The sequence below is a fragment of the Lithobates pipiens genome, unplaced genomic scaffold, assembly GCF_037356315.1.
Source record: "Lithobates pipiens isolate NorthernLeopardFrog02 unplaced genomic scaffold, aLitPip1_a1.2 Scaffold_16, whole genome shotgun sequence".
Lineage (NCBI taxonomy): Eukaryota > Metazoa > Chordata > Amphibia > Anura > Ranidae > Lithobates > Lithobates pipiens.
The window spans coordinates 502450576-502478232 of NW_027507748.1; the positions used below are offsets into that span (position 1 = coordinate 502450576).

General features: G+C 38.3%; 1 protein-coding gene across 1 annotated transcript in view; it reads right to left on the reverse strand.

Annotated features, from left to right (window-relative positions):
- Nucleotides 1–3490: 3490 nt before the first annotated feature.
- The window catches only part of KLF5 (KLF transcription factor 5), a 33841-nt gene continuing 9674 nt past the window's right edge, over nucleotides 3491–27657 (reverse strand). Inside the window, exons 3-4 of the mRNA XM_077483122.1 lie at nucleotides 23269–23328; nucleotides 3491–5533 (exon numbers count right to left, since the gene is read on the reverse strand). Coding sequence (XP_077339248.1) covers nucleotides 5355–5533; nucleotides 23269–23328 — 239 coding nt within the window. The 3' untranslated portion in view covers nucleotides 3491–5354. The remainder of the gene's footprint in view (nucleotides 5534–23268; nucleotides 23329–27657) is intronic.

Genomic DNA, 27657 nt, shown 5'->3' on the forward strand with positions numbered 1-27657 from the left:
AGTCTCTTTCTTATTGTTGAATCACGAACACTGATCTTACCTGAGGCAAGTGTGACCTGCAATTCTTTAGATGTTGTTATGGGTTCTTTTATGACCTTTTGGATGAGTCATCATCATGCTCTTAAGAGTAATTTTTGTAGGCCGGCCACTTCTGGGAAGGTTTACCACTGTTCCAAATTATCTCCATTTGTGGATAATGGCTCACCAGAGTTCCAAAGCCTTAGAAATTGATGTGAAACACTTCATAGTCTGATACATTACTTTGTTTCCAATCTGTTTTTGAATTTGTTAGATTGTGGCATGATATGTGGCTTTTTGTGATCTGTTAGCGTGCTTCACTTTGTCAGACAACTTCTATTTATGTGATTTCTTGATTCAATGGGTCTGGCAGTAATCAGGCCTGGGTGTGGCAAGTGAAATTTAACTGAGCTTTTCAAAAAATTGTGATTAATGAGTTCATTCATGATTCAGCATGGGAGGGGGCAATTACGTTTTCACATAGGGCCAGGCAGGTTTGAACAGGTTTTTTCCCTTAATAAATGAAATAATTTAAAAACTGCATCTTGGATTTACTCAGGTTATCTTTGGGTAATATTAAAATTAGTTTGATGATCTGAATCATTTAAGTGTGATTTTTGCATCAGCATTTTTATGTTCCCTCACTGACCTGGGACAGGGAGGTGATCTAGCCGTTTCTTAACATTAGTAGGTAAAATCCAGGACACTAACCCTGCTCCGCTTTCTGGCAGCAGGTAAATATGGTGCAAAGACAGTCTGAGAAAGAGGCGAAGCTTCAAAACGTGTAGCCATTCCCCCATTTTGCATCCCACACTGTCACTTCCAGTCCACTTGCATTCTACAGACCTCCAGCTTTCCAATTCCTGCTCCTGGCTGCCTGGATACTTCTACCCACCCAAACGGTGGCAGTGAATCTTGGACCATAACCTTCTGAAAGAAGGAACCTACTGAGGCCATTGTCCACTATGCATTATCATTTACCTGATTGGGAGGGGGGGGGGGGAGATACCGTATATACTCGAGTATAGGCCGACCCGAATATAAGCCGAGGCCCCCAATTTACCCCCAAAAAAACTGGCAAACTTATTGACTCGTGTATAAGCCGAGGGTAAGACATGCCTGTCCATCCCTGTGTGTGTGTCCGTCCATCCCTGTGTGTCCGTCCATCCCTGTGTGTCCGTCCATCCCTGTGTGTCCGTCCATCCCTGTGTGTGTGTGTCTCCATCCATCCATCCATCCCTGTGTGTGTGTGTGTATCCGTGTGTGTGTGTGTGTGTGTGTGTGTGTGTGTGTGTGTGTGTGTGTGTGTGTCCAGCCTACCTGTGTCCTGAGCCTTTGTCCCGAGCCTCCGTCCCGTGCCGAGCCTCCTTGCCTCCGTGCCTCGCCGCCGTGCCTCGCCGCCGTGCCTCGCCGCCGTGCCTTGCCTCCGGTCCCGTCCCGTCCCGTCCCGTGCCGTGCCGTCCTGTGCCTTGCCTCCGTCCCGTGCCCTCTTCGTTCGTCGGCGGCCATTGTAAAATTCAAAAGCTGCGCCGCCGCCTTCGCCTGTGATAGGCGGAACACTGAATTTCCCAGCAGCCTGTGTTCCGCCTATCACAGACGTCGTATCATCCTCGTCCGTAGTACGAGGATGATACGAAGTCCGTGATAGGCGGAACACAGGCTGCTGGGAAATTCAGTGTTCCGCCTATCACAGGCGAAGGGGGAGCCGGAGGCGCGGCTTTTGAATCAGAATGGCCGCTGTCTGTCTGCTCGACACGCTGATCGAGCGGGCAGACAGCGATGACTCGAGTATAAGCCGAGGGGGGCACTTTCAGCCTCAAAAAAGAGGCTGAAAATCTCGGCTTATACTCGAGTATATACGGTAATTGTTTTCTGCTACCTTGTACCACCTCATTGCTGCACTTAGTTTGAGCCCGCTGGTGTCTTTTCAGCTTGTTTCAGGTCCTGACCATCTGTGTGCCTGCTTGAGCTTTATCCAAATACTGCACCTCACCAGGAGCCTCAGCCAAAGCTGACCATACAGTATACAATTTACTTATTTAATTTCCTTTAGATTTACCTTCAATTTTCTTGTTCAATTTCCTCTAAGGCCCATACACACAATCAGACTTTTTGACTACAAACATGCAAATCAGCTGTTTTGAAGCAATATCCGACTGTATGTACGCTCCATCGGACAAACTTTTTTGGTTTTCATCAGACTTTCGTTGGCTGTGCGAAAGGACAAACTTTCTGGCAACAAAAGTCCGATGGAGCAAAGTCGGATCATGTGTACAGAAAACCATAGGACTTTTGTACAAAGTAAAAACAGGCATGCTCAGAATCAATGCAAAAGATCAGACAACAATACAGAAGTTGACCAAAGTTGGCGGTAAAGAGCAGAAAAAACATGTGATTTGGTGAAAGTTGGCTGAAAAAGTCCTGCTGTGTGTATGCAATACAAGTTCTCGGCCGACGCCCTTTGTACAAAAATCCAAGGGAACGTTTGTACAAAGTCCTATCGTGTGTATGAGGCTTAAGATTTACCTTCAACTATGTAGTGTAAGGCCTGCCTAATTGCATACAAATTGAAAGAGTTTAAGTTTGACCTCATATTATATGGTTTTGGTAAATCTAAAGGAAAATTGTATAATGTATGGCCAGCCCAAGTCCAATGTATTTGATGACAAGCACATTTTGTTCACTGTTCCATGAGTTGCCACTTGTCTTTTCTGTTCACAATACATGTATTGCCTACTACACTTAGATTGTACACTCTGCCTCTTCCCATCTGCTTTGTGGCATGGCTGTGTAAATCTCAGGACAGATTAGACAAAAATTACAAATCCTTTTATTTATTTTATTTGTATTTGCCTGGAATTTAACCTTAACAATCCTACTGCTTTTCCAAAGCAATGGTTAATAAAGATTTGCAGTTTAAGCTTACGTTGTATTTAAAACTTACAGTAATTCCACACAAGCAGCTAAAACATAAGTGAGTATTTTGCTTAGATGGTAATGGGGGTTATTTACGAAAGGCAAATCCACTTTGCACTGAAAGTGCACTTGGAAGTTCAGTCGCTGTAAACCTAAGGTGCAGATCTGAAATAAGTGGAAGCTCTGCTGAATTTATCATCCATTCATGTGCAAGCTAAAATGCTGTTTTTTTTATTTTCCTTGCATGTTCCCCTCGGATTTACAGGGACTGCACTTCCAAGTGCACTTTCAGTGCAAAGTGGATTTTCCTTTAGTAAATAACCCCTGGCAAACAGAAAAGTCAGGTCCTTAACCCTAACAGCAGTATCAGCCCAGCTTGATTTAAAGTAAGGGTTCAAAAACATTCACAAAAGTGATAATGGCAGGAGTGGCCATATGCTAACCCAATGTAAACTAATTCCAGTTGTCGGTAAGTAAGTATGTACCTTATTTATGATAATAAAAAAAAATATGTATTTTTTCTTTTTAAAGATCATGTGAATAATAACACAAAGGACATATTTAAGTACTTTAGTTTATTGTTGTTTATAAGTACAAATAACTTTCTTTTGGAAACAGTCTTATGTCCCTTTTTATAATAACTACAAATATAAAAATACAAGGCAATAAAGCAACAAAAATGTGCACATCTTCATATAAACAAACGATCAAAAGTGTTGTACAAAATTATTTACATTTGTAATGTATTTACACGTTCTAAAAGTACATTTGAAGGAGTACAATAATGTTAAGTTATCAAAAAAAGGTAGCTAAAATACAGTAGCAATCTTACAAAAACACCAATTTTAACCACAAAATAAATAGACAATAAAATACAGCATTTTATAGAACAAACAAGACCCTTTCTGTGAATTGTGTTTTGTCTTTACCATCCTTGGTTAATTCAAGCTTTTTTTTTTGCTGCATCAAACCTTCATCAAATCTATTTTTGGTTACACCATTATGTAAGGTACTGCAATTATACAAGAGTAAATTGCATAGTAACTTTTAAAAAAAATTACCGTGTCCGATAATATAGGTTGCATAAACAGTTCGAAACAAATGATCACCTACACGATTCTTAACATCAGCTTTTATCATATTTAATCATATCCTATTTGTTAGTTCTGATGATAAGGATAATCCTGTAAAAAAAATTACAGATCAAGTGCAAAAAACGTTGTGAAAAATTCACAAGAAGAATGTCACTGCCAACACAAAAAATTCAGGAGGGACAGATGTAACTGTAAGGCTTATGTTGCTAGTTCTGAATGCTGTTGGTTATCCATAAAATATATTTGGTAGGTAGTTATATAATTGCATAGATGTGGCTAGTAGCGATATCACACCTGCAGAAGATGTAGCGATATCACAGATGCACAGGCGAAATGATTAGTACTGTGGTTCCACGCTGGTAATCATTTAAACAGCGGAGCTCCTATCGGGAAACCCAGCAAACATTCAGAGAGTACAGTATTCTATTATGGATCAGATCAGTATCTGCAGTGACATGACACAGGGGAGCCTACAAATGTATTAGGCGAGCTTATCAAACTATATATAATCAGCTAAATGCTTGTGTAGTGAACTCCACGTTGTACTTTTACATATAAATAGAAGAAATGCTTCCAAAAGATCAGTGCGGTTTTTTTTTTTTGTTTGTTTTTTTAAAGGCTAATGAAATATATTTGGGTAGTTAGCTCTAAAAGACCTCACTTAACTACATTTAAAGCGACGTTAAACATATGGAGAGCCACGTTTAGGATAAATTTAGATACTAATGAGATTAAGAACAATATTAAATTATATAGTGACACTGAAGTGTAAAAAAAATAAAATAAAATAAAATAAAAAGATGTACTTGCATGCTCAAGTATTAAATGAATATTTCGGAGAATATATATATATATATATATATATATATATATAATGGCTTGTCCTTTGCGTGCAGTCATCCATGACCTCATTTCATTTACTAAACACTGTAACAGTAAAGACAGTGCTTTGGTCAAAACATCACTAAACAACCCTTAAAAACCCTTGTGTGTTGAGATGTAAATAAGCTGTATTGAGATGAAACCTGCCAGCTACTGTATACTGCAAAAGAAAAGAAAACAGAACGGTTGTAGCAAACATTCTCTGACTGGTTGATCACGTGGTATTTTAATACGGAGTTATAAATAAAGAGAAAAAAAAAAAGCACGTTCTATTATGTTCCAGTTCCTCTTCCCACCCCACCCTCCTGCAAGTCCATACCACAACAGGGATAATAGGTTTGCATGCAGCAACGACCCTAGAGTTACTACAGTCTGCATAGTGTTTCAGCAATGAGGCAGTGGGGAGAAGATTGCATAGCGAAGAGCCTTCGGACAGGATCCATTCTAGTTCTGATGTCTCTTCATGTGTAGGGCTAAGTGATCGGAGCGGGAGAAGCTTCGGCTGCAAACCGCGCACTGAAAGGGCTTAGCTCCTGTGTGTTTTCTGTAGTGACGCGTCAGTTCATCAGAGCGGGCGAATCTCCAGTCACAACCTTCCCACGTACACTTGTATGGCTTCTCTCCTGCAAACACAAATAGAAGACTCTTATGAATACAGAGGTTTCATACTACAAAAAAATATTCTGAAGGTCTATGATACATGCATAAAGATTAAAAAGGGATAAGGTTTACTTTCCCTACAGTGACTCATAGTCAGCCTGGGTGGGCAGTGGTCCAACAGCAGATAGAGCTGCCGGAGCAGATGCAGATCTCTACAGCTATTATAAGTTCTAAAAAGACATGGGAACACAGTTTTAACTTTTGAAACAGGGAAACTTCTTTATTGCTCTTTGTATTAATTTAAAAAGAAGTGTTCGCCTACTCTTAGGGCTCATGCCCAGTGACGTAAATACAGGTGGTTGGCACTTTCACCTAGCAGTACTACAGTTTTAAGCCCAACTATGGCGCTACCTGCCTAGAGTTTGCATGTTCTCCAGTGCCTCCGTGATTTTTCTCTGGGTACTCCAGTTTCCTCCCACACTCCAAAGACATGCTAGTAGCTTAAATGGCTGCTGTCCAAACTGGCGCTAGTATGCGTATGAATGAATACGAGTTAGGGACCCTAAATTGTAAGCTCCTTGAGGGCAGGTACTGATGTGACTGTACAATATATATCTAAAGTGTGGCGTAAATTGCTGGCGCTATATAAGTACCTGAAAAAAATATACTACTACTACTACTAATAATAATAATAATAAAAATAGAGCATATAAACTGTCTGTATTTGCAACTCTCAGGATCCCCAGGTAGTAGCTCTGCTCCTAAGATTGTATTGCAAGAATATGCTGTATCCAAATATGCAACTATAAACTGTAGTACTTTACAGGCACACGCATATGAGTATAAGTTCCTGAATGCAAATTTCAGTGCAGAACTACACAGCAGATGGGGCTCCTGGGTGCCCCAAATTCAGGCAACTTTTAACGCTTTATACCTATACACCTTTGTATGTCCATAAGCATGAGCCCTTATAAAATAATTCTATAAAACTGGGGGAACCCAAAAAGGAAGGTGTGGCTCACAGTAACCAATTAGATATGAGATTTAATTTTTCTATTATAGCTTACAGTTTTTCTATACCATAAAGCACAGACAGAAATGTTGCAATTAGATAGATTTCAAGTTTCAAATTTACAGAAATTGACTTTATGCTCTAGTGACCTGTAGATTGTGTATAGCCAGCCAGCCAGCCAGCCAGCCATTCTTTAAAAATAATAAAAGTACAAAAAAACTTTCCAACCACCACCTGCATTCATGCCTAAACAGAGCGTATTCCTAATGATTTTGAAGCATTTATTTGGGGGAGTTTTGTGCATCAAGCACATTGAGTATTGAGTATCAAGCCCCAGGCATTTGTTTCCTAGGCTGAGCAAAGGGAGGAGAGCAGTTTTAGAGAATAGGACTTTTCAAGTGCTAAAATGCACATCATGGGGTTGATTTACTTTACTGATTATCGTACAAAAAAATACCGCTTTCGAAGCGATCGTACAATAATCTGATCGTTAGTACTCAACTGTCATTCGAAATTTTCCAAAGGGACAAACGCGAAAATTTATCTCGTACAATACCAGATCGGAGGATTTTTGTTTAATCAGTAAAGTTTTTGTCCAAAAATACAAATACAGTACGACGCATTACATCACTTTCAAATTATTCTTTCATACGAGAATTTTCGTACTTTAGTAACCTATTCCTTTCCGATATGGAGATGGAAAAATAGAAAATTATTTGTCTTATAATCTCATCGTGTGTACTAGGCTTAAAACTGAAGAGTGCAAATTCTGGCACAGCTGTGCATGGTAGCCAATCAGTTTTACTTCAGCTTGTTCAATTAAGCCTTGAAAAAAAAAAAAAAAAAAACTCTGGTTTTAGTAAAACAACCCCATGTGTTTATAGGCACACCCTTTAAAGTCAATGGGGAAAAAACGCCTGAATACACTCAAAAAAAGCATAGGGCGGAGTGCAATTGAGCATAGCAGTGTGAACAGGGACTATTATAAAGAATGGGATTGTGCATGCCGAGCGTAGTCAGGCCTAGGGAAAAAAAGATTAAGATGTGTGAATGGTGGCTAAAGCATATGCATTTTCCTTTCCTATTTTCGTAGTTTGCCCCTCTGCTTTCAGATACTCCCCCCCAATCTGTTTCATACAAACAAGCCAACTTTTATTATTTTCATGATAGTTTGACCAAAGAGTACAAATATCTCTATTGACATTCATGATGACACATCATATAGACATATGAGGCTTTATGGAAACTCTAGAGATAACACCACAAGCCTATCTGTGCAGGTATTACATAAAGCCATATATTTTAATGAACAATTAACAGAAACATCAAAGGAGTGTGTTAAATTGTATCTAACCCTGGTAATTTCTTTAGCAATATGCTGCCTCCATAATCCTCTGTGAGTGAGGAGTTCATATTGCTCTGTCATTGGTGAGACATCACAAAAAAGTGTCTATTTGTGTCTGCAGAAGAAGACTTTAATTATAACGGATATGACTGAAGTGTTCACACAAGCCCAATTCCATCAGTCAAGACAATGTATGTAGCTGTTATTTCTATGGCCACCAAATGTTTTCCCGTTTAGTCATTATTTTGGAATGGTGACCCATTTTATATTATTAAACATCCAGCAACCGACAGAGAGAATATAGACTTGTCAACGGAATGATTATTATTAGAACACTGACTTTATATTTCTATTTTTTTCTTTGCAATTGTTTAACGAGAATAACTGCCAAGCAACAGGATCAATTATCAGCATGGCAAAAAACACACAGGCCATTTACTTTTTGTATCTGAGGGGTCAGTGTCAAGGCACATGTAAACCCATTTACACATAGATACACTATTGGGATTTAAAGAATTCGAACAGCTTCATTGCCCAGTGAAAGTGGCTGTACATTTGTTCTATGTGAATGGGGTTTTTTTTTTGTTTTTTGTTTTTTTGTAAATAGGCCTTATCCAGAGCTGTTCAAATGGAAATCATTGATTTAAAACAGAAAATACTGAACCTGGCCATTAGATGGCACTTAGTATCATAATTATTTCCTATAATACTTCATTTAGAGGTCAAATGTGGTATCTTCTGTTTAAAATCAATTTACATTTGCGCAGCCTATATACATTAATTTGTTTCCCCCCATTCACACAGAACATGTACTCCTTTCACTTAGCGGATGGTAGAGCTGCAATTGTTATGGCAATTTTTTCCCCCTTGCGATCTTGACAAAGTATTTTCCCGATTTTTTTCTATGCAGAGAATTCTCTGCTCTGCTGAAGCCACAGCTATCAAAAGAAAAAAAAAAAAACACGGGCAGTCTGTCAAGTATCACAACATTCTTCAGCCAGGGAACTAAGTATAAACATTGTAACAATTTGTCCTTTAGATCAAAAGGAGTACACATTGGTGTGTAAATGAGGGAAGTTTAACGACTTAAACTTTCTTACATTTGCTGGTTTCAAGTTAAAATAATTATTTTTTGCTAGACAATGACTTAGAACCCCCAAACTATATATATTATATATATATATTATATATATATATATATATATATATATATATATATATATATATATATAGCAGGGACCCTAGGGAACAGAATGTTGGTTGTTGCAATATTTTATGGCACACTATATTTGTGCAGCAGTCTTTCAATTGCATTTTTTTTTTTTGGAATAAAAAATCCACTTTAATGAATTAAAAAAAATAGTAAAGTTAGCCAAATTTGTTTTGATTAAAGTGAAAGATGTTATGCTGCGAGAATCATGATCTTTGTTCTAAGCAAAAAAATAAAAATAAAATCGTGATACTCATTTTGGCCAGAATCGCACAGCTCTAGCAGATGGCTATGCAGATTCTTTATAAATCAACCCATCAAAGGCCTGTCCTAATATCCCCGCTTTGGAATTACTATAACTACCTTATTTTTTATGTTTTTTTTAATTCGGTCATGTGATTGATAGTCTTATTGTTCCATATGTGAATGGAGATATTTTCTGGCAAATATATTTGCTTATTGTGAATACCACATTTGATTGCAAAAATACAATATTCATTATAATTATTTCAATGCTTGGGGTGGAGTTTATGTTAAAGGACAGGGAGGACTTCCGAAAGATCCGGAGCAGTCAATCAACATACTCACCGTCAATCTACATAAACTCCACCCCAAGCACTGAAACTATTATAATGAGTATTGTTTTTTGTAACCAAATGTGGCAATTTCAATAGGCAAGCATTGCTTATATAACCTTTTTGATTTATTATTTAAATGTGAATTAGATATTTTTTTTGTCACCTGACTGCCAGAACAAACGGGGGGCGGGGGGCCGGGGGTGGGTTGCACATCCAGGAATGCATGTCCACGAGAGTTACAGATTACAGGGGAGAAACAAAAAAGAGCAGGGAGCATCAATCTAGTTGATGTAGCTGCCCTGCAAGGTGCAAAGGAGTGTCATGTGGGGCAGCTACCTGGGGGGTGGCAACGCAGAAGACTGTGGATCAGCAGCCAGCAGCGTTGCCACTCAGATGAAAGAGATACTGGACTAAGAACTGGATGGATGAACAGGTAATTATTATGTACAAATCAATTTTTTTACAAAAATCCAATAATTTGGGAGTCATACATTACAATACAATAGTTTGGGAAAATACATTTTTGGGTCTATGGTCACTTTAGTGTTTAACGGTATGCCTGTAGTACTCCCAAAATGTCCTAAATAAACCTACTTAAAATATTCAAATAGTCTGGAAGGAGTTTTATAAATGTACTGCAGTGTTATTCATTATCACATGTCTGTACTATTTGAGCAGAAAATTGGTTATAATTGTAAGCAACACAATGCACATTAACATATTATGAGCTCTCAAGCCAGAAGAGGCCACAGTTTGGCCGAGAATAGCAATATCCAGTTCCCTTTTCACCATAGCAATCAGAAATCAACTGAAATCTTTTATTACATGATATCAGTCAATACTGGACAACTCCGCTTTGTGATAGATAACTGTATCATGATAAATGATGTCATATACATTCATACATCCCTGACCTACATCTAATGAGGCAGCATTATAGGATAGGCCTGTTACTACTAGTATTCCTTTGGTTTACAACTTGATATGCCCTGTGGCACTTAATCTGTTAGGTAAATCCTCATAGCACATCATTTGCATTTTCTGTTTACATGTAAGGCACTTCCCGCTTTATCTTACCGCCAATTAAAGGATAACTGGATGATTCAGTTGTTTAATCCTTTGCATTTAATTACAGATAGGCGACATTTCCACCTTACATAAGAACCCAATATGATTTACTTCTTAAAATGCTTACCTACTGTAACAATACAGGGCATTTAACTCTTTCTGCAAAACACACACACACACACACACAAGTGACTATAGCACCTAGTGTTAGTTTCGGGCATGTATGCCAAAAAACAAATTTAAAAAAAATGATATACATACTATATATATATATATATATATATATATATATATATATATATATATATATATATATATATATATACATATATACACACACACATATACACACACACAGTTCTATGCCATTTCAGTCTCAATTGCCTGTTGAAAGGCAGAGAGGTGATCAGGGGAAGTTTTATATCTCTGCTGGTGCTGGGTCATGCTGGAGGGTCTGCAGGCATTATTTTTGGGGGTGTCTACTGTTACAGATTTATTAATTTGCCTATCATATGCTCTTTAATTAAAGTGGTAGTTGGTATAAGAGCTAATTCGTTATATTTGGTGATTTCACTGGCTCCTCCCTTTACACGAGCATCCTATTAATTAGTTAGAGCTGTGCTTTTTTTTGCCAGACCATTTAAAATCAACAATCGCCCACTAAGATTATATGTGCATTTAACATATTTCAGGTACATTATTTAATTGTAAAAGCCTCCCTTGGATGTGATGTTAGAGCTTTAGTCAAGTGGCACTCTATAGGGGGAGGTCTGCAACCCATCGATCACAAAAGCAGACTGCGTCACTTCCTTGCTGACCTCAGACAAGAGCAGGAGTGGTATTTTACTGGAGCTGATCCCTTGTATTTTCCTCCTGCAGCAGCTGAGAGCTAGCTCCTCCTCCTCTCCCTCCCTCCAGCATTCAGCTGCTGCAGGAGATAAAAACAGGGCATTGGTTCCAGTAAATGCCATCTCCGCTGCCCCTCCTGCCCGCTAAAACAAGGTAGACTAGAGCTAGCAGAAGTTAGACACATTCAGCTGGACTTGGATGTGATTGTGACCACCAACCTCTACCTATACCAAGACCTGAATAAAACAGAACCTTTAGGCTGGGTTCACACTAGTGTGAATTGGATGCGGATTTCCCTGCATTCAATTCGCATGACAGGAGATTGTGAAGATCTCAATGGAGGCAGTTCACACATCTTCATGGCGGCTTACACAGGAGTCCTGTGTGTCTTTTCAGGCAAAAATTCAGGCAAAAATTCGGGACCCCCTTGCTGTGAGCCGCACCACACGGAGGTGTGAACCCAGAATTACAGGAAAAACAGGCTGGAGTTGCTCTCATTTTGATTACTATTGACTAAAGCACATTTACACAATGTTCAGGATAATTTTTGATTCTTTTCCAGCAAATTCTAAAACACGTTTTTTTTATTTCTTTTCATGAAATGTCCAGAGCGCTAAATCAAAAATACTATTCTTCAAAGAGTAATGTGTTTAAGCTCAGTTACTGGAACATGACGACTGAATCAAAACAGCGATTTAACTGTGCAGCAAAATGCAGCTACTCCTCCACTTCAGAGGATCTTCTATGGCATTTGTTAAAATGTCAGCACTTTAAAAAAAAAAAAAAACACAGCATGGAGAAAACTGGTACCAAACTGCAGCCAAATAGTACACTCTGCTTGTTTCTTTCCAAGCCAGAAATATCATGCACGCCGCTTTCACAAAACAGACTTTTATACAGTGCAGAACTTCACGGCTGTCAGTGCGCCCCTTCCACACTCCACTCCCATACTTCTAGGGACTTGTCCGTGTGAAAACACCACTCTCCCACTATGTCAGACACAGGAAACGTTTCCAGAAAGATCCGCTCTAACAAATCTGTGCCAATAAATCAGGTACAGAGAAAAGCCTTCTAACAAACAGTTGGGCGTTTACCAGCTACCGTTGTTTCAGTTGAACCTGATAATCGTTATCGAGGTTATTGTGTAAACTGGTGGCCAATAAACACTAGCTGCAATCAATTGTATGTTAGCCATGCCATGTCTTCACCTGAATTCTGCAAATAACACATGAGGACTGATATATAGTTTGGGGTGTTTTTAAGAACCTAGGGCCCCCTGTGCTTCCCCTCCCCTAATAAAAAAAATATATATATATATATATATATATATATATATATATATATATATATATATATATATATATATATATATATATATATATATATATATATATAATAATAAAAAAAATATTTTTATTTTTATATATCTCCTCTATCTCTATCTATATATACACATTATACACACACACACACACACACACACACACCTATATCTCCTCTATCTCTATCTATATATACACATTATACACACACACACAGAATATATAATGTATACATTATTATACAGGATTTATGTAGCACCAACAGTTTGCCCAGGGCTTTACAACATGGCAGACAGTGCAGTTACAATACAATTCAATGCAGAAGGAATCAGGGGGCCTTGCTTGTTAGAGCCTACATTTAAAAGGGAGGGATAAGTGGTACAAAAAAGTAATAGCTGTGGGGGATAGGCTGACGGAGAAAATAAACATACAGTTTTTAGGTGGAGGTGAGATAGGCTTCTCTGAAGAAAAACTTTTTCAGGGATAAAAATGGATAGTGTTGGAGATAGTCAGACAAGATGGGGTAGGGCGTGCCATAGGATGGGAGAGGCTCGGGAGAAGTCCTGGAGGCAAGCATAGGTGGTTGGAGACAAGGGAACTAAAGAGCAGGAGGTCTTGGGAGGAACAAAGAGAAAGATTTGGTTGGTATTTTGAGACTAGGTTAGTGATGTAGCTGAGGGCCAATTTGTGGATGGATTTTCAAGTTATTGTTAGCATATTGTATTTAATTTGTTGGTTGAGTGGCAACCAATGGAGGGACTGGCAGAGATGGAGGAGTCTAGCAGCAGCATTCATAATTGTCTGAAGGGGGGGATGAAAGGTAAAAGGTAAAAGGCAATCAAATGAGGAGGGAGCTGCAGTAGTCAAGGTGGGAGGAAAAAAAAAAAATTGTGTATATATATATATATATATACATATACATACACACACACACACACACACACACACACACACATATATACATATACACACACACACACACACACACATACACACACACACACTTTTTTTAACTGCACTAGGGTTCTAGACACGATCAGGTTGCAGTTTGTATTTTCTCCTTATGTTTGCATGGGTTTCCTCCTGCACTTACGGCTTAATTGGCCCTAATATGTGTACATGTAAACACAGGCACACGTACACAAAATGTAAAGTGCACATTTTCACCTGGAAACATTATCTCACAGTCAGCTGCTTTTGAAGGAGCTTATGCAATAGTAAATCTACTTAATAAATCAACATTTTAGCCACTAATGGCAGTCCTAATTAGTACACTGTAATTACACTGTTAATAAACAAACACACTTCTACAATATATACCATCGTATTCTATTCCTTCAATACAGCTGTATGAGGCTGAAGAACTATGACAAGTTGCTCATCTACAAAGGTTGCTGCAAGTGAGGTTGACAAATCTACTTATCTTTACAGGTGCAGCCTTTAAGAGCTTGCAATCAAGACTGAACAAGTTAGACTATTAATGACATCATGGCACAGCGCCGGATTATTTTTTACTCCTCGACATAGTTGTACTTAGTGTTGTAGCTTGCTAAAGTGCAGTAACATGATTCAACTATCTTGTGCTGCCAATAGAAGCAGCAAGTTATCGTTCAAGTCATAAGATGAACTTGTCCCTGCTAGGTGACCAGCAAGTGTTTCAAAGTAGAGCAGATAGTAGACCTTTAGTCACCGCAGGAGATAAGCCAGGTTTAAAATAACCATTGAATCTTTGTTTAATAATTGTGGGGGTCTGCATTTTGGGGGAAACCAACAGTGGCTAAAGCCTGGGGCTGTTCAAAAATGTTTGGGGAAATACATAGTTCTGTTAAAATATTTTTTATTCGGGTTTAACAAGTGGTTAACAAGCAAAGGTTCCACCCATGCAGGGGCTAGCATTGAGCTTGAAACAGGTATTAGCTCACAGGAAGAGTAAAAATAAGGTGACATATATAAACAGAAAAAATGAGCGCTAACACAGCAATAGTAAATATAAGTGTTAATGGTACCGTAAGAGAGGTTCCCCACAACTACGGGGCACCACGTATGTCTGTCAAAATCCAAAAGGTGGTGCAATGTACAGCCTAAACTGAACTGAAAAGGGTAGAGGAGCAGAAAACAAAAGAAAGTTAAACAGAAAGGTGAAGCTAGAGGGAGGGAGGTCGCCCAGGGAGCTAGAGAAGGGATAGGGGTCTAGGAAGGAAAGGGAGACCAGAAGGATAGAGACCAAGAAATGGAGAAAAGAGAAGGGTTCGGGAACATCTGAACCGTACTTCACAGGGGGCCCAAGCAAGCTGGGGGAGGGTAGAAAATACATATGACAGCCATGGTTCCCAAATTTTGAGGAACTTGGCATGAGTGTCGTTGCGGATACTTGGGGGAATACATAGTTCAATTGGGGTTCTTTCCTATAAAATTGAGACAATAGGATTGATTTATTAAATAGACTGTTCACTTTGCAAAGGGATTTGCCCTTTGCAAAGAAATTTTCCCAAGTTTATTGAATGAGATGAAATTTCCCTTTGCAAAGTATACCCAGTCACGTGTAATGAAAGAAGAAAAAAAAAAAAAAAACACTTGGCATGATTGGATGGATGGAAGTCAGCAGAGGTTCACCTCATTCACTTAACTCTGGGGAAGCTTCCCTTGCAAAGTGTACAGTCTACTTTATTAAATCAAGCCCAATTAGTGGTCAGTTGAAATAGTTCACATTACGATTATACTTATTTCTGTTTGATGTTTACTGAGCTTTGAGATCACAAAGATCTAGGATTTTATGGAGCAGCACAAGATTGGTCTTGGAGGTCTCAAGGTTAAAATCTTGACATCTGGATATATTGCATGTTTCTGCATTAGTTGACTAGCAACTAAAGCGGTATAGTGCTCTGATAATAAACAAAGTATGTAATTACTGAAGGGTTTCCCAAAGTTAAAAGCTTGGCTATTTTATATTTCTGCTCCTAGTGCCATGTATTTTTGTAAGTCACCAAATCTAAAGTGGCAAATAAATATAATGCAGGATACTGCCAACACAACCCATTGCTGCCATTATATAAGAAAGCATCATTGTTAAATCACCTACAAGTGTATTAATTAAACATAACTGGCAGGTAACTTGATGAAGTCCAGGTATCTCCTGTTCTTGACACATGCAAACAATAGGGATGACGTTTACCCTAACCTTCAGCTACAAGAGTATTCACACTTCAAAAAAAAAAAAAAAAAAAGCAGTAAAAAAACTGTGGAAAAAGTACCTATCTTCCCTTCAAGATTACGAGTCACAGAAAATCCTTAACTACATAACCATTACACATTTGTAATTATGTGCACAGGTCACTAGGACAAAATTCACAGACATATATGAAGAACCAACAAAACTAATCTTACCCCATTTAAAATTAAACATTACTGGCTGCCAACATACCAAAGCTGCACTACAGCAATGTACTGCTGAAATCACAACAGATTGGGGAAGAGCTTGCATCCTGCAGACTTCCAGCTGTTCACTGCACCACATGTTAACTATAGTTGTCCTGTGTCACCTCAAACACTATGGGGGGTTATTCACGAAAGGCAAATCCACTTTGCAATACAAGTGCAAACTACAAGTGCAAAGTACACTTGAAATTGCACTGAAAGTGCAGTCACTGTAAATCCGAGGGGGGCATGCAAGGAAAATAAAAAACAACATTTTAGCTTTCACATGATTGGATAATAAAATCAGCAGAGCTTCCCCTCTTTTCAGATCTACCCCTCAGATTAACAGCGACTGCACTTCCAAGTGCACTATGCACTTGTAGTTTGCAATAGTAGTGCAAAGTGGATCTGCCTTTCGTAAATAACCCCTTATAGGCACGTCTGTCCACATCAGAAAAAAAGTTTTATTGCGAGGATCTCAAGGACCTTCGTATATGTACGGAATCATTAGAGTGGACATTTCTGTATGGAAATTAAATAGCAGTTATTTAAACACTATGGGGGCAGATTATTGTTGGATAGGCCGATTGAGTGTTGGCAAGTTTAAAGAAAAACTTGGGGAGTAAAAACCTGGATGCAGAGTCAGATTGGCTGGAAAAGTGTATATAATTCCTCACTCTTCTCCAATCTGCTTGCAGAAATAATCAGAGCTTGGGTTTCCAAACCTTTTGGACTTTTCATCTCCCTGAATTTTTTAATGAGTTCAATCGCTCAGTAACATGAGATAAACCTCTTGTAGAATGGACATTTACCATCAGGGGGTTAATCTACTCAACAGAACTCTATGTTCCCCTAAACTTTTGCAGCCTCCACCCAAATTCTCCTAAATATCAGACTTACAACTCACACTCTTTACTAATAGATGCAATGATTATGTTAAACTGGCTTAGCTACTAAGCAGTTAAACTTGTGTGTAACTAAGGCCATAGGGTAGAAAATATAATAGACTATGGATATTGTTAAATTGTTGTATGGTTGGATATAAGCTATGTTATGTATTTGTAGGATCTGTAAAAGGACATCAAAGTATACTGAAACTCTATAAAACAGAAAAAAATGTCTTATTTCTTGTTAAAGAATGAGTGTGATATTTTATTTGTGATGTTTACTTTTTATTTGCGGACAAACTGGAATGAAATATCAAGTAATGGAAAAAGTCATATTCTCATATTATAGAAATGGTAGTAAAATAATGCAACCGAGCACTACATTAAATCACATATGTCATCCTTTCACTCCTGCTCTGGTTTTAGATCGGCTTTCTTCCATTGGGAGGTCATTTATTTTATTTAGAGGAACAGCCTCTCTGATGAGGTTCTGTAATTATGTCTTTTTAAGCTGCTATGTTGTAAAGCTATTTTGCAATGAACAAAATGTTCCCAAGAAGCAGAGTTCTGCCAAGAAACTGGCCAGCTTAGTTGTTAGTGAAATCCTGAAGACTCCATAGAACTAGGATTCTCCCAGCTAAAGAGAGCATTAGAGCTTGTCTGTGTTTGTTCTGAAACAAAATCTATTAGGAGCTATTCAAACTGATTGAAAGGACCAACAAGGTTGAATAAATAATAAAAGACGAAGGGGTTTTTGATACAAAAGAAATTCTGAAAGTGTTTTGACTCCTTACGCCAGACAAACTTTGCTCCGGGCCTTTTATTTTATTTAAAATGACAGATTGTAAAGGGAGTTATCATTCACAGGTGATTTAAAGGCATTGTCATGAAACGAAGATTAGGTAGAAAATGCAGTTTGAATAGTCAGCGATTACTATAGAACAAGTTTGGCCAGATAAACAGGACTGGTGAATACCCCAAGGCCATTTAAGACCTATTAAACAAAGCTTTGTTAAATTGCATTGCATGGTACCATCTTATTAATATAGGATTTGCTTTGAAGGCAACTTAGTTTAATAATAGTGTTTTAAAGATTAAAAAGGAAAAAAAAAGGGTTTCTAGTACTAAGAAATAAAAGCAGATACTGTATGATAAAGCTACGTAATATATATAAAAAAAAAAAAGCTTTGGAAATGGCTTGTTGCCTCAACAGAAAAACAAACATGGAGTCATAAGTGCCAAGAACCATTGTGCACACTATTCAAACATTGCTTGATTGATGAAACCTAAACTTGTTAAGGTTAATTAGAGAAGACATTAGGAAGTATACAACCCCCATGAATAATTCAGCCTAAGCCTAGCATATCACTTACTTTTTTCACGGCTTAGACCAGTGCATAAAGAATGGTCAAGCTCAAGTGATTACAGCACCTAGTGTTAGTTTCGGGCATGTATGCCAAAAAACAAATAAAAACTTAAAAAAAAAAAAAAAAAAAAAATTATTTATTTATATATATATATTATATATATATATATATATATATATATATATATATATATATATATATATATATATATATATATATATATATATATATATATATACACACACCAACACACACACACACACACACATATACTATATATATTATATAGAATGGTAAACTGGTAAACTTGATGCTTCCTTGGAAGGAGCAGGAAAGAATGTTCTTTAGTAGACACTAACTTCTTGTCTGTGTAGTACTGCAGAGACATCCAGAAGAATAGGTTTTTGCTAATCCCATAAATTAGCCATGATCTCCGCTGAGCCAAGGTTAGTAGATAAAGGAATGACTCAATAACTGTGTGGGACACTGTATAGCAATATGTTTAAGCTGGGATTATGAAAACACATATTGCTTAGAACAGTTTTGTTTAGCATGGTAACAGTCTGCTAAACAGACCTTTGTTCTAGTTCTTTTATTTTTTTACAGTGGCTGTTAAGAGATAACTGCTTCAGTTATCAAAGCTAGAATTTCCATAGCAACCTCCAGCTTTCAGATACCCTCTTTACACACAAATACAATACCATTTAAATGAACTGCCTAAAACAAGAAACTTTTGCCCTCAGCAATAAAAAGGTTGGTTTGTCGGAAAGGGTTGCTGATTTAACTCCATCCTCTAAAAGGATATCCAGACTGAAAGATTTTGCAAAGATAGCACAAATCTTATCTGAAATCAAAATCACGTTTCATGTCATTTTTACCCCATATCTAAATATTACTGGATCTTAAAATTTTTGGAACTTCCATATATTTCCTACAGCCATTATAGCATGACAGTGTTGTAAAGTAATACCACTAGGCTAGCCAAGTAAAGGGATTTAGGAAATGCACCTGTTTTGGTGTCCATGGCACATGCTGGCAGACACTGCTTGAGCTGTTGATTTCTGGTGTACGGGAAGACAACAGCTTTTTGTGACAGGTTGTCTCACCATTTCTCCAAAAACTGACCAGTCATCAAGGCCGGGGGCCTCCCACAAAAATTGTATAGCCACTATAGCTGAATTAGGTGGTTGTCCTCTCAGGTCTATCCGCATGGATTTAGAAAGATGATAAAGGCTATAACTAGCTCTAAATGTCTATTAGGCACACCCATACAAGGGTCAACATATGGAACAGTGATCAGACCGGGGTAAAAAACGTCTCTGGTCACTAACAGTTTTCCTTCTGGTAAGCTGTTGCCCCATCCCTCTCAAAAGGGAATAGACCCAAATGGCCACGCAATGTGCAAACTAGAAAAACTTAGAAAAAAACTAAGCTGATTAATTAAAAAACACCCATTCATAGTGGTCACCCTGTCAAATGATACAACTGGTCATAGACACTATAAGGTGGTCAGATGTTCAGGCACAATACAACATCCTCTTCTCAGGTCCCCCACCTCTTCCTCTTCACAGTTTCTGCCCATAGCAAGTGCTATCTATGGGGGCATATGTGTGGGCTCTCTCTCGAGCCAGGCTTTGTGTGTCTATAGACACGCACAGTCTGACTTAGCCCTGTCCCCCGCTCTCTTCTTACTGGATTTGATTGACAGCAGCAGGAGTCAATTGCTTCTGCTGGTGCCTTCATGTCCACTGTCAGACACAGCGCTGGATCGAGATTGTGCGATCGAGATTGTGTTCAGGAAGTACTTAGGGAGGTTGGGCAAGCTAATCTTGTAATCTTTCTTACCTTAATGCAGAGAATGCATTATGGTAAAAAACCTTCAGCCTCTACAACTACTTTAAGTCAATGAGACAAGGGAGGGGTGCTGCAGACACAAGCTTATCAAAGTAAAAACAAGAGTGATTCGACAAGGTTCTGTAAGCCCTATTGAGAGACTGTCATCTAATGACTGTGGGCATCTTAACTTCCATTAACTTTTTAATAAAACCTTAATATACTACCAATTGCAAAATTACAGAATTCTAAACTGATTTTATATGTTATGTATACATTCTTTAACATGTAAGTGTAAGGAAGCCCTAAGGCAAGACTATAACTTTGGCCATATGGCAATTTTCTTTTAGTAATAAGGTTAAGGGTATGCATTAAAATGTTAGGAGGTATACAGGCTTATAAGAATAATGGCATGCAGTATTCCTCAACAAGCAATTAGCATTTAGCTTACCAACTGTGTTACGGTTGGAAACTACTGTAAACGAATGCACAAGCCATCCTTGTACTTTGTACAAGGCCAGGATAGCCAAAACGCACATTTAGCCATGAGAGGAAGGCAGTTGTACATCACACCCCAGTACTAAATCCCTCTATTAACATATATGGAAGAGGTTATTCAAACTTGTAGAACAAGAGCAGAGTAGGCCAACATGTGATACTATAAAGTGTAGTCTTTGCTTTGATCTTCTGTTTCGGAAGTTCCCATATTGGGTCCCCAAGGCTACAACTGCCTGAAGCTTTAGTGACAACATGGCAATTAAAAAAAAAAAAGGAAATGCTGGCCAATACGTAACGCTTATTCAAACTGTTTTTAAAATGAATCTTTGTTTGCAAGGTGGGTTACAACTCTCTTTTAGATACCTTTACTGGTAAAACAGACTAAAGCAAATAGACATCTATCACTAAAACCCACAATAAAAAGGCAGTATGAATGGAGTTGAAATAAAAGGAGTACACAAATATCTGGTAATTCATTTAAAAGAAATGCTCAGTTGACCAGTTTCGTTTCTTCAGAAGATTACAATATATTTAAGAAGTTCTATTTCTATGCAACACGGTGCTCTAAAGTTGGCCATACAATATTCGATTTTTTCAATCATCCTGCAGGCTGAACAGATTCATCCAACTACAATAAACTGACAAACCCCCCTGCTCAGTTACTGTATTCTTATGAATTTTGGCCAGATTAAATTCAAACAGTGGAGAAGATTTAGTAAAACTGAATTTGGTGCAGCTGTTTATAGTAACCAATCAGCTTCTAAATTCAGCTTGGTCAATGAAGCTTTGAGAAATAACACCTAGTAGCTGACTGGTTACTATGCACAGCTGCACCAGATTCTCTGTGCTCCAGTCTTAGTAAATCTCCCCCAATGCATGGCCAGCTTATGACCATGTGACTCCTCCTCTTCTGGCACCTAACATATATTCCAAACTGGGCCTGATACTTTTTCTGTGATTATGAGTGCTTATATAAAATAAAGTGGAAAGGAAAGTCTGAAAGCTTTTTTTTGAGCTCAACAAATCATATCCAAAAGTATTGTTTATAGCATTCTTCAGAAACATGTAGGTTGTCATTGCTGAACTTCTCACAGGAGTCACAAGACTCTTTGCAGTTTAGGTAACACAGCTGTGATGTTTTGGGGGCTCCGCTAAGTTATAGGAATGCTTATTTTTGTTTGTTTGATCATCTGTGTATCATGTAATTTAGGAATGTAGGCAACTATAAAGCTGGGTACATGCTATAAGAAAACGGGATGAAAATTTCTGTACAAGGAATAATTGGTGAATTATCTGTTTGTTAGTATAGTGCCTTGGAGAGCCGATTCCGACAGTTCGGACAAAGAAAAACAAAGGTGTAAGCTAGAAAATTTTTATCGTATGTGAACACAATGTCTGCTTTTCGCTCCTCCCCTAAGCTACTGAAATCAGGCTTTTGTTAACAAACACTTCTAGACCCCCCCTTCAATGCACATCATTTGCCTACGCCAAATAAGTGCACTTTGCCCACTGTGCCTCCTAGAATATGCATGTTACACATCTCAGGAGGCATTAGCTTGCATTGAGAAAAGAGGAGGGGCGGACCTAACAGTGAGTTATTGGTGGTGAAGTCATCGGGAAGCTGGTGGCTTCCTGATGACATCACACATAAAGATAACAGCATGGGACAGAGCATGGGACAGAAGGGAGGAGGATCTCAGCAGGACACCGCTGGATCCGGTGGGTGGGTGAGTAGGTTATCTGTGCAGGACCTGCAACAAGTTAAGAAGGGGATAAGAGGAAAAAAACAAATGAGGGGTAGGGTTGAGGTGAAGGACCGCTTTAATACCATTGTCGGTTACATCACGTTATGCACCTTCATGGGGAAAAAAACGGACAATCGTTCACCTAATTTTCTCATAGTGTGTACCCCACTTAAATCATTCATTAAAATTCTGATTTTCTGCAGGTAAAGGTAATTATAAATATGTTATCTGCCACTTTGCAAAACCAAGTCACTCATCACTAGTAATTAACTCTACAGCATGACAGGAGCTCTGCATCAAAACCAAATGCAATCCAATAGCACTTTGGTAGACCTCTCTGCATAAATAATCATGTGGATAAGAGAGACGGAGTCAGTAGAGAAAAGGAGTTATCATGCATATGGTCACAAGGCAGCATGACCTTTAAGTATATCCATTGTCGGACACATGTAAAGCCAGGTGATTTAATTTAGCTGTCTCCGTGAATAAAGTGTCTGACTAAATTAGCCCTGAATGAGTGACTTAAAGAGTGGGGGGGGGGGGACCTACTGAATACACAAACTTCAAAAAGGGAAGGTTTCTATGAATAATATTTACTCAGCCATTAAAATGAACATTAAATGCACATACCAGTATGTGTTCTCAGGTGAGCTTTCAAATGGGATGACTTTGTATACACTTTTGTGCAGCCTAGAATAAGAAAACAAAAGAAGTGCATGGTGAATACAATAAAAACCGGTAATTTATTTTCTAAAGTCAAAAGGAAAAAAAAAAGTCAATAGGTTTCTAAAATACAGAACAGACCTCACTGGTCGCCAGTAAACAGGCGTAAAAAACTGCACAGTCTATAGAAATGTATCACACGTTCAGTAAAACATTCCTGCACTGCCCCGAATAGAAAGACCCATTGCCTTCATTAACTTTACAACAGATGGAGTTTGTCAGGATATGTGTGTATATATATTTATTCGTATTATGCCGACTTATTTATCAGAGTTATTCCTAGGCACACAGATTCATCTGCATTCTTGCATTCTAAAAATACCTGGGAAGCTTCCAGTACAGCACAGTTTATCGTTACTTGGCCAGAGCCAAAAGGAAAGTAGGGATTGTTACATTGAAATTTACTGCATTCTTTCCACAGTCTATTAAATTCATTGTCAGTTTTCAGATTCACAATACTATGTCACTGAGCTTTCTCTCTTTATTAGCTTGCCTGAATGGAGCCAATGAAACAAGCATGATTCATTAATTAACGTTTAATGTCAGCAATAGAAAAGCTATAGGATATCTCTAACTGATCTTTCTCAGATTGCTATAAAATGCAACAACATGGCTATAAAGGCAAATAGGAATTGTTTGTTTTTGTGCCATAACTGTTTTCCCCCCTATAAAGAAAGGATCATTCATTCTATATTCTGTGACCCATCTCTGAACTCATGATAAAAAAAACAATAAGATATTATATGAACGCTTTCATTGACTTTGGTATCCAAAAATTGTGGTCCCTTCATCTCCATACATTGTGAAAGTAGCAGATGGCCCAAAACGGCTTCAATATCTGGAAGAGATTCTGTTCCCCAAGATACCACTTCAAATTTTTTGCTCTTATGGGACATACGGTAATTTGACCGTAGCTTGTCTCCCTTTTTTGTATTTGTTCAAAGATGATGTTTATGCTTACAACTAGGATGAAATATTAATGTATTAACGTTTAAATTAAAAATGTATGAAAGAGAACTGTATTTCCATTTGACTAGAATTGAATATACAACTACACAGCTACACCAGGTTTACTGTTGCTTCTATAAAATGAAACTAAAGCTGTTAAATTGAATAGCTATTTACATGGCTCAATAAGATACAAAAGATGTTATGCGATTTTGTGAACACCTATAAAACGTACACTATCACAAGACAGACATTCGACCTTCCTTAGTACCAGATTTATGAAACAATTATATTTCCTTGCACTGGGCCCTACTTTTATTATGGCTTAGAAACAGGGGTTTAAATGGTTGGGTAGTGGTTAATGCTTATGAGGGGTTTTCCAACTAACCATTTATCCTAAGATACAAAAGACCCCAACTTTACCTTATTCAAGAGACCCACCTTTACCCTCAACCAAGAAACTCATCTTTACTTTACACCAGAGACCCAACTTTACCCTTAACCAAGAAGGCCAACATTAGTTTACCCAAGAGACCTGCCTTTACCTTTATCCAGGAAACCCACCTTTACTTTACCCAAGAGATCCATGTTTACCTTAAGCAAGAAACCCACCTTTATTTCACTCAAGAGATTCACCTTTACCCTACCCAATAAACCCACCTTTACATTAGCCAAGAGATCCAACTTTACCAAGAAACCCGCGTTTAATTTACCCAAGAGATTCACGTTTGCCTTACCCAAGAAACCCACCTTTACTACACCCAAGAAACCCAACTTTACTTTATCCCTGAGACCCACCTTTTACCTTACAGAACTTTGTTGTTGATCTCCATCCATAATGGGAGTCAATGTTTACATGATGACAAATGTAAATCCCTTTAAATCAATACATTATCCCCTCACATATCAGCTGCGTAAGCAGCTACATTATAGCTATTAAGGTCTATACCAGGTCCAGATTCAGAGCAATGACAAACAAGATTTGGACCATGACACACCCTTGGCTTTTGCAGTAGGAGAACAAGGAGGATTTGTATACAGAAAATGATTTTAGTATATACATATCTACTTAATGTTACACACAGTAGTCTATATTTTTTTAAGCAAAATTAACACCTGCCTGCCAGTGTAATGCACATAAGTGTCAGTTTGGTGAGCCTTAGCGCTGGTTGTATGCATGTATCAGCCTTCTCCTGTTCTGTGCTGAGAGTGTACTCTCAACAAAGTCACCAAGCTATCACCGACAGCTCCCTGTCAAGGTTTATGATCAGGAGCCAGTGAATGGGGCTCCCAATCATGTTCGCCCCTGTGACAGCCAAACCACAGTGATCACATGGTTAAGAAGCCCAACTCTACTTTCTTTCTTTCAGAACCCCTTATAGGGCTAGTGGAAACTAGTGCCAAAGGGTGAAGTAAATATTTAAACTCAATCATTAAAATGTAATATAATGTAAATTTAAAAGTCATTTTCAATACTTTTATATCTGCAAATATTAGAAAAATACTGTGTTATCCTGCCATGAAGGTCCTTGTCCAGGCACTTCCTGTTGTTGGGTGACAACTCTCTGCCCTGTCTCCCATTTGTGCTCTTGTGTTGTCACCCTGTCACAAGGACTTCCAAATACAAGAAACTTTTTCAACATACATTACACATGCATGGTCCACTGTTGTCACCATCAGGAAATGACATGCACCCATTGCATAGACAGGAAGTGGCTGCTAAGAGTTTGCCACATATCATCGGCACTGGGATGCAGCAAAGGATGACAAAAGTCAAATTCAATGTTTTATTTTAACAATATGGCACATGTTAATGACACATAGTAATTTAGAAAATTAAATGTCATTGAGATAGTTTCTACATCTAATTTAAATACCTATTCTTTTCACTGCTTTGGCTGTACACTGCACTGTTATTATTAATCATAGTGTAGTAATATTATTATTACTTTATCGCTTGCCTATCATTTTTACTCTAAAACCTGCTTCTCTCCTATGCCCCTGACTCTGGTCTTCTGTAAGGCCACACCCTGAAACTTCTCTATTATGAGAGGATTATCAGGCTTGAAGAAGATTGACAGGAGGACTTTGGCAGGAAATAAGGGGATTATTTGGCAGACATAAGAAATTATGACACTTCAAACTAACGAAGCAGGACCTCCAAAACACCTCTGAAGGTAAATACATCAGACAATAAGTACAAAATATTGTCACTGTTTTACCTGGACTGGTGCACAACAAAGCCCAAACCATGCTGGTGTTATCACACCTCCAGTATTGCATTCCCATGTGTGAATAAAGGACTCTGATCTGCAAAATATGTTGTATAGTAATACAGCTTCTCTTCTATTTTTCCAATAATCATCTCCCTACTTGAAATTCAGGTAACCACTGAGATCTAGCAGCTGGGTGACATCACTCAAACATGGCAGCAGTTACATAATTACATAGTAGGTGAAAAAAGACATAAGTCCATCAAGTTCAACCTATGTGCATGATTATATGTCAGTTTTTCATTGTATATCCCTGTATGTTGCGGTTGTTCAGGTGCTTATCTAATAGTTTTTTGAAACTACCGATGCCCCCTGCTGAGACCACCGCCTGTGGAAGGGAATTCCACATCCTTGCCGCTCTTACAGTAAAGAGCCCTCTACGTAGTTTAAGGTTAAACCTCTTTTCATCTAATTTTATTGACTGGCCACGTGTCTTGTTAAACTCCCTTCCGCGAAAATGTTTTAGCCCTATTGTGAGGTCACCAGTATGGTATTTATAAATTGAAATCATATCCCCTCTCAAGCGTCTCTTCTCCAGAGAGAATAAGTTCAGTGCTCGCAACCTTTCCTCATAACCAATATCCTCCAGACACTTTATTAGCTTAGTTGCCCTTCTTTGTACTCGCTCCATTTCTAGTACATCCTTCCAGAGGACTGGTGCCCAGAACTGGACAGCATACTCCAGGTGCGACGGACCAGAGTCTTGTAGAGCAGGAGAATTATTGTTTTATCTCTGGAGTTGTTCCCTTTTTTAATGCATGCCAATATTCTGTTTGCTTTGTTAGCAGCAGCTGGCATTGCATGCCATTGCTGAGCCTATCATCTACTAGGTCCCCCAGAGGTTCTCCCCCCAGTGTATAGATTGCATTCATATTTTTGCCATCCAAATGCATTATTTAAAATTTTTCTACATTAACCCTCATTTGCCATGTAGTTGCCCACCCTATTAATTTGTTCAGATCTTTTTGCAAGGTTTCCACATCCTGCGGAGAAGATATTGCCCTGCTTAGCTTAGTATCGTCCGCCAATTCAGAGATTGAACTGTTTACCCCATCCTCCAGGTCATTTATGAACA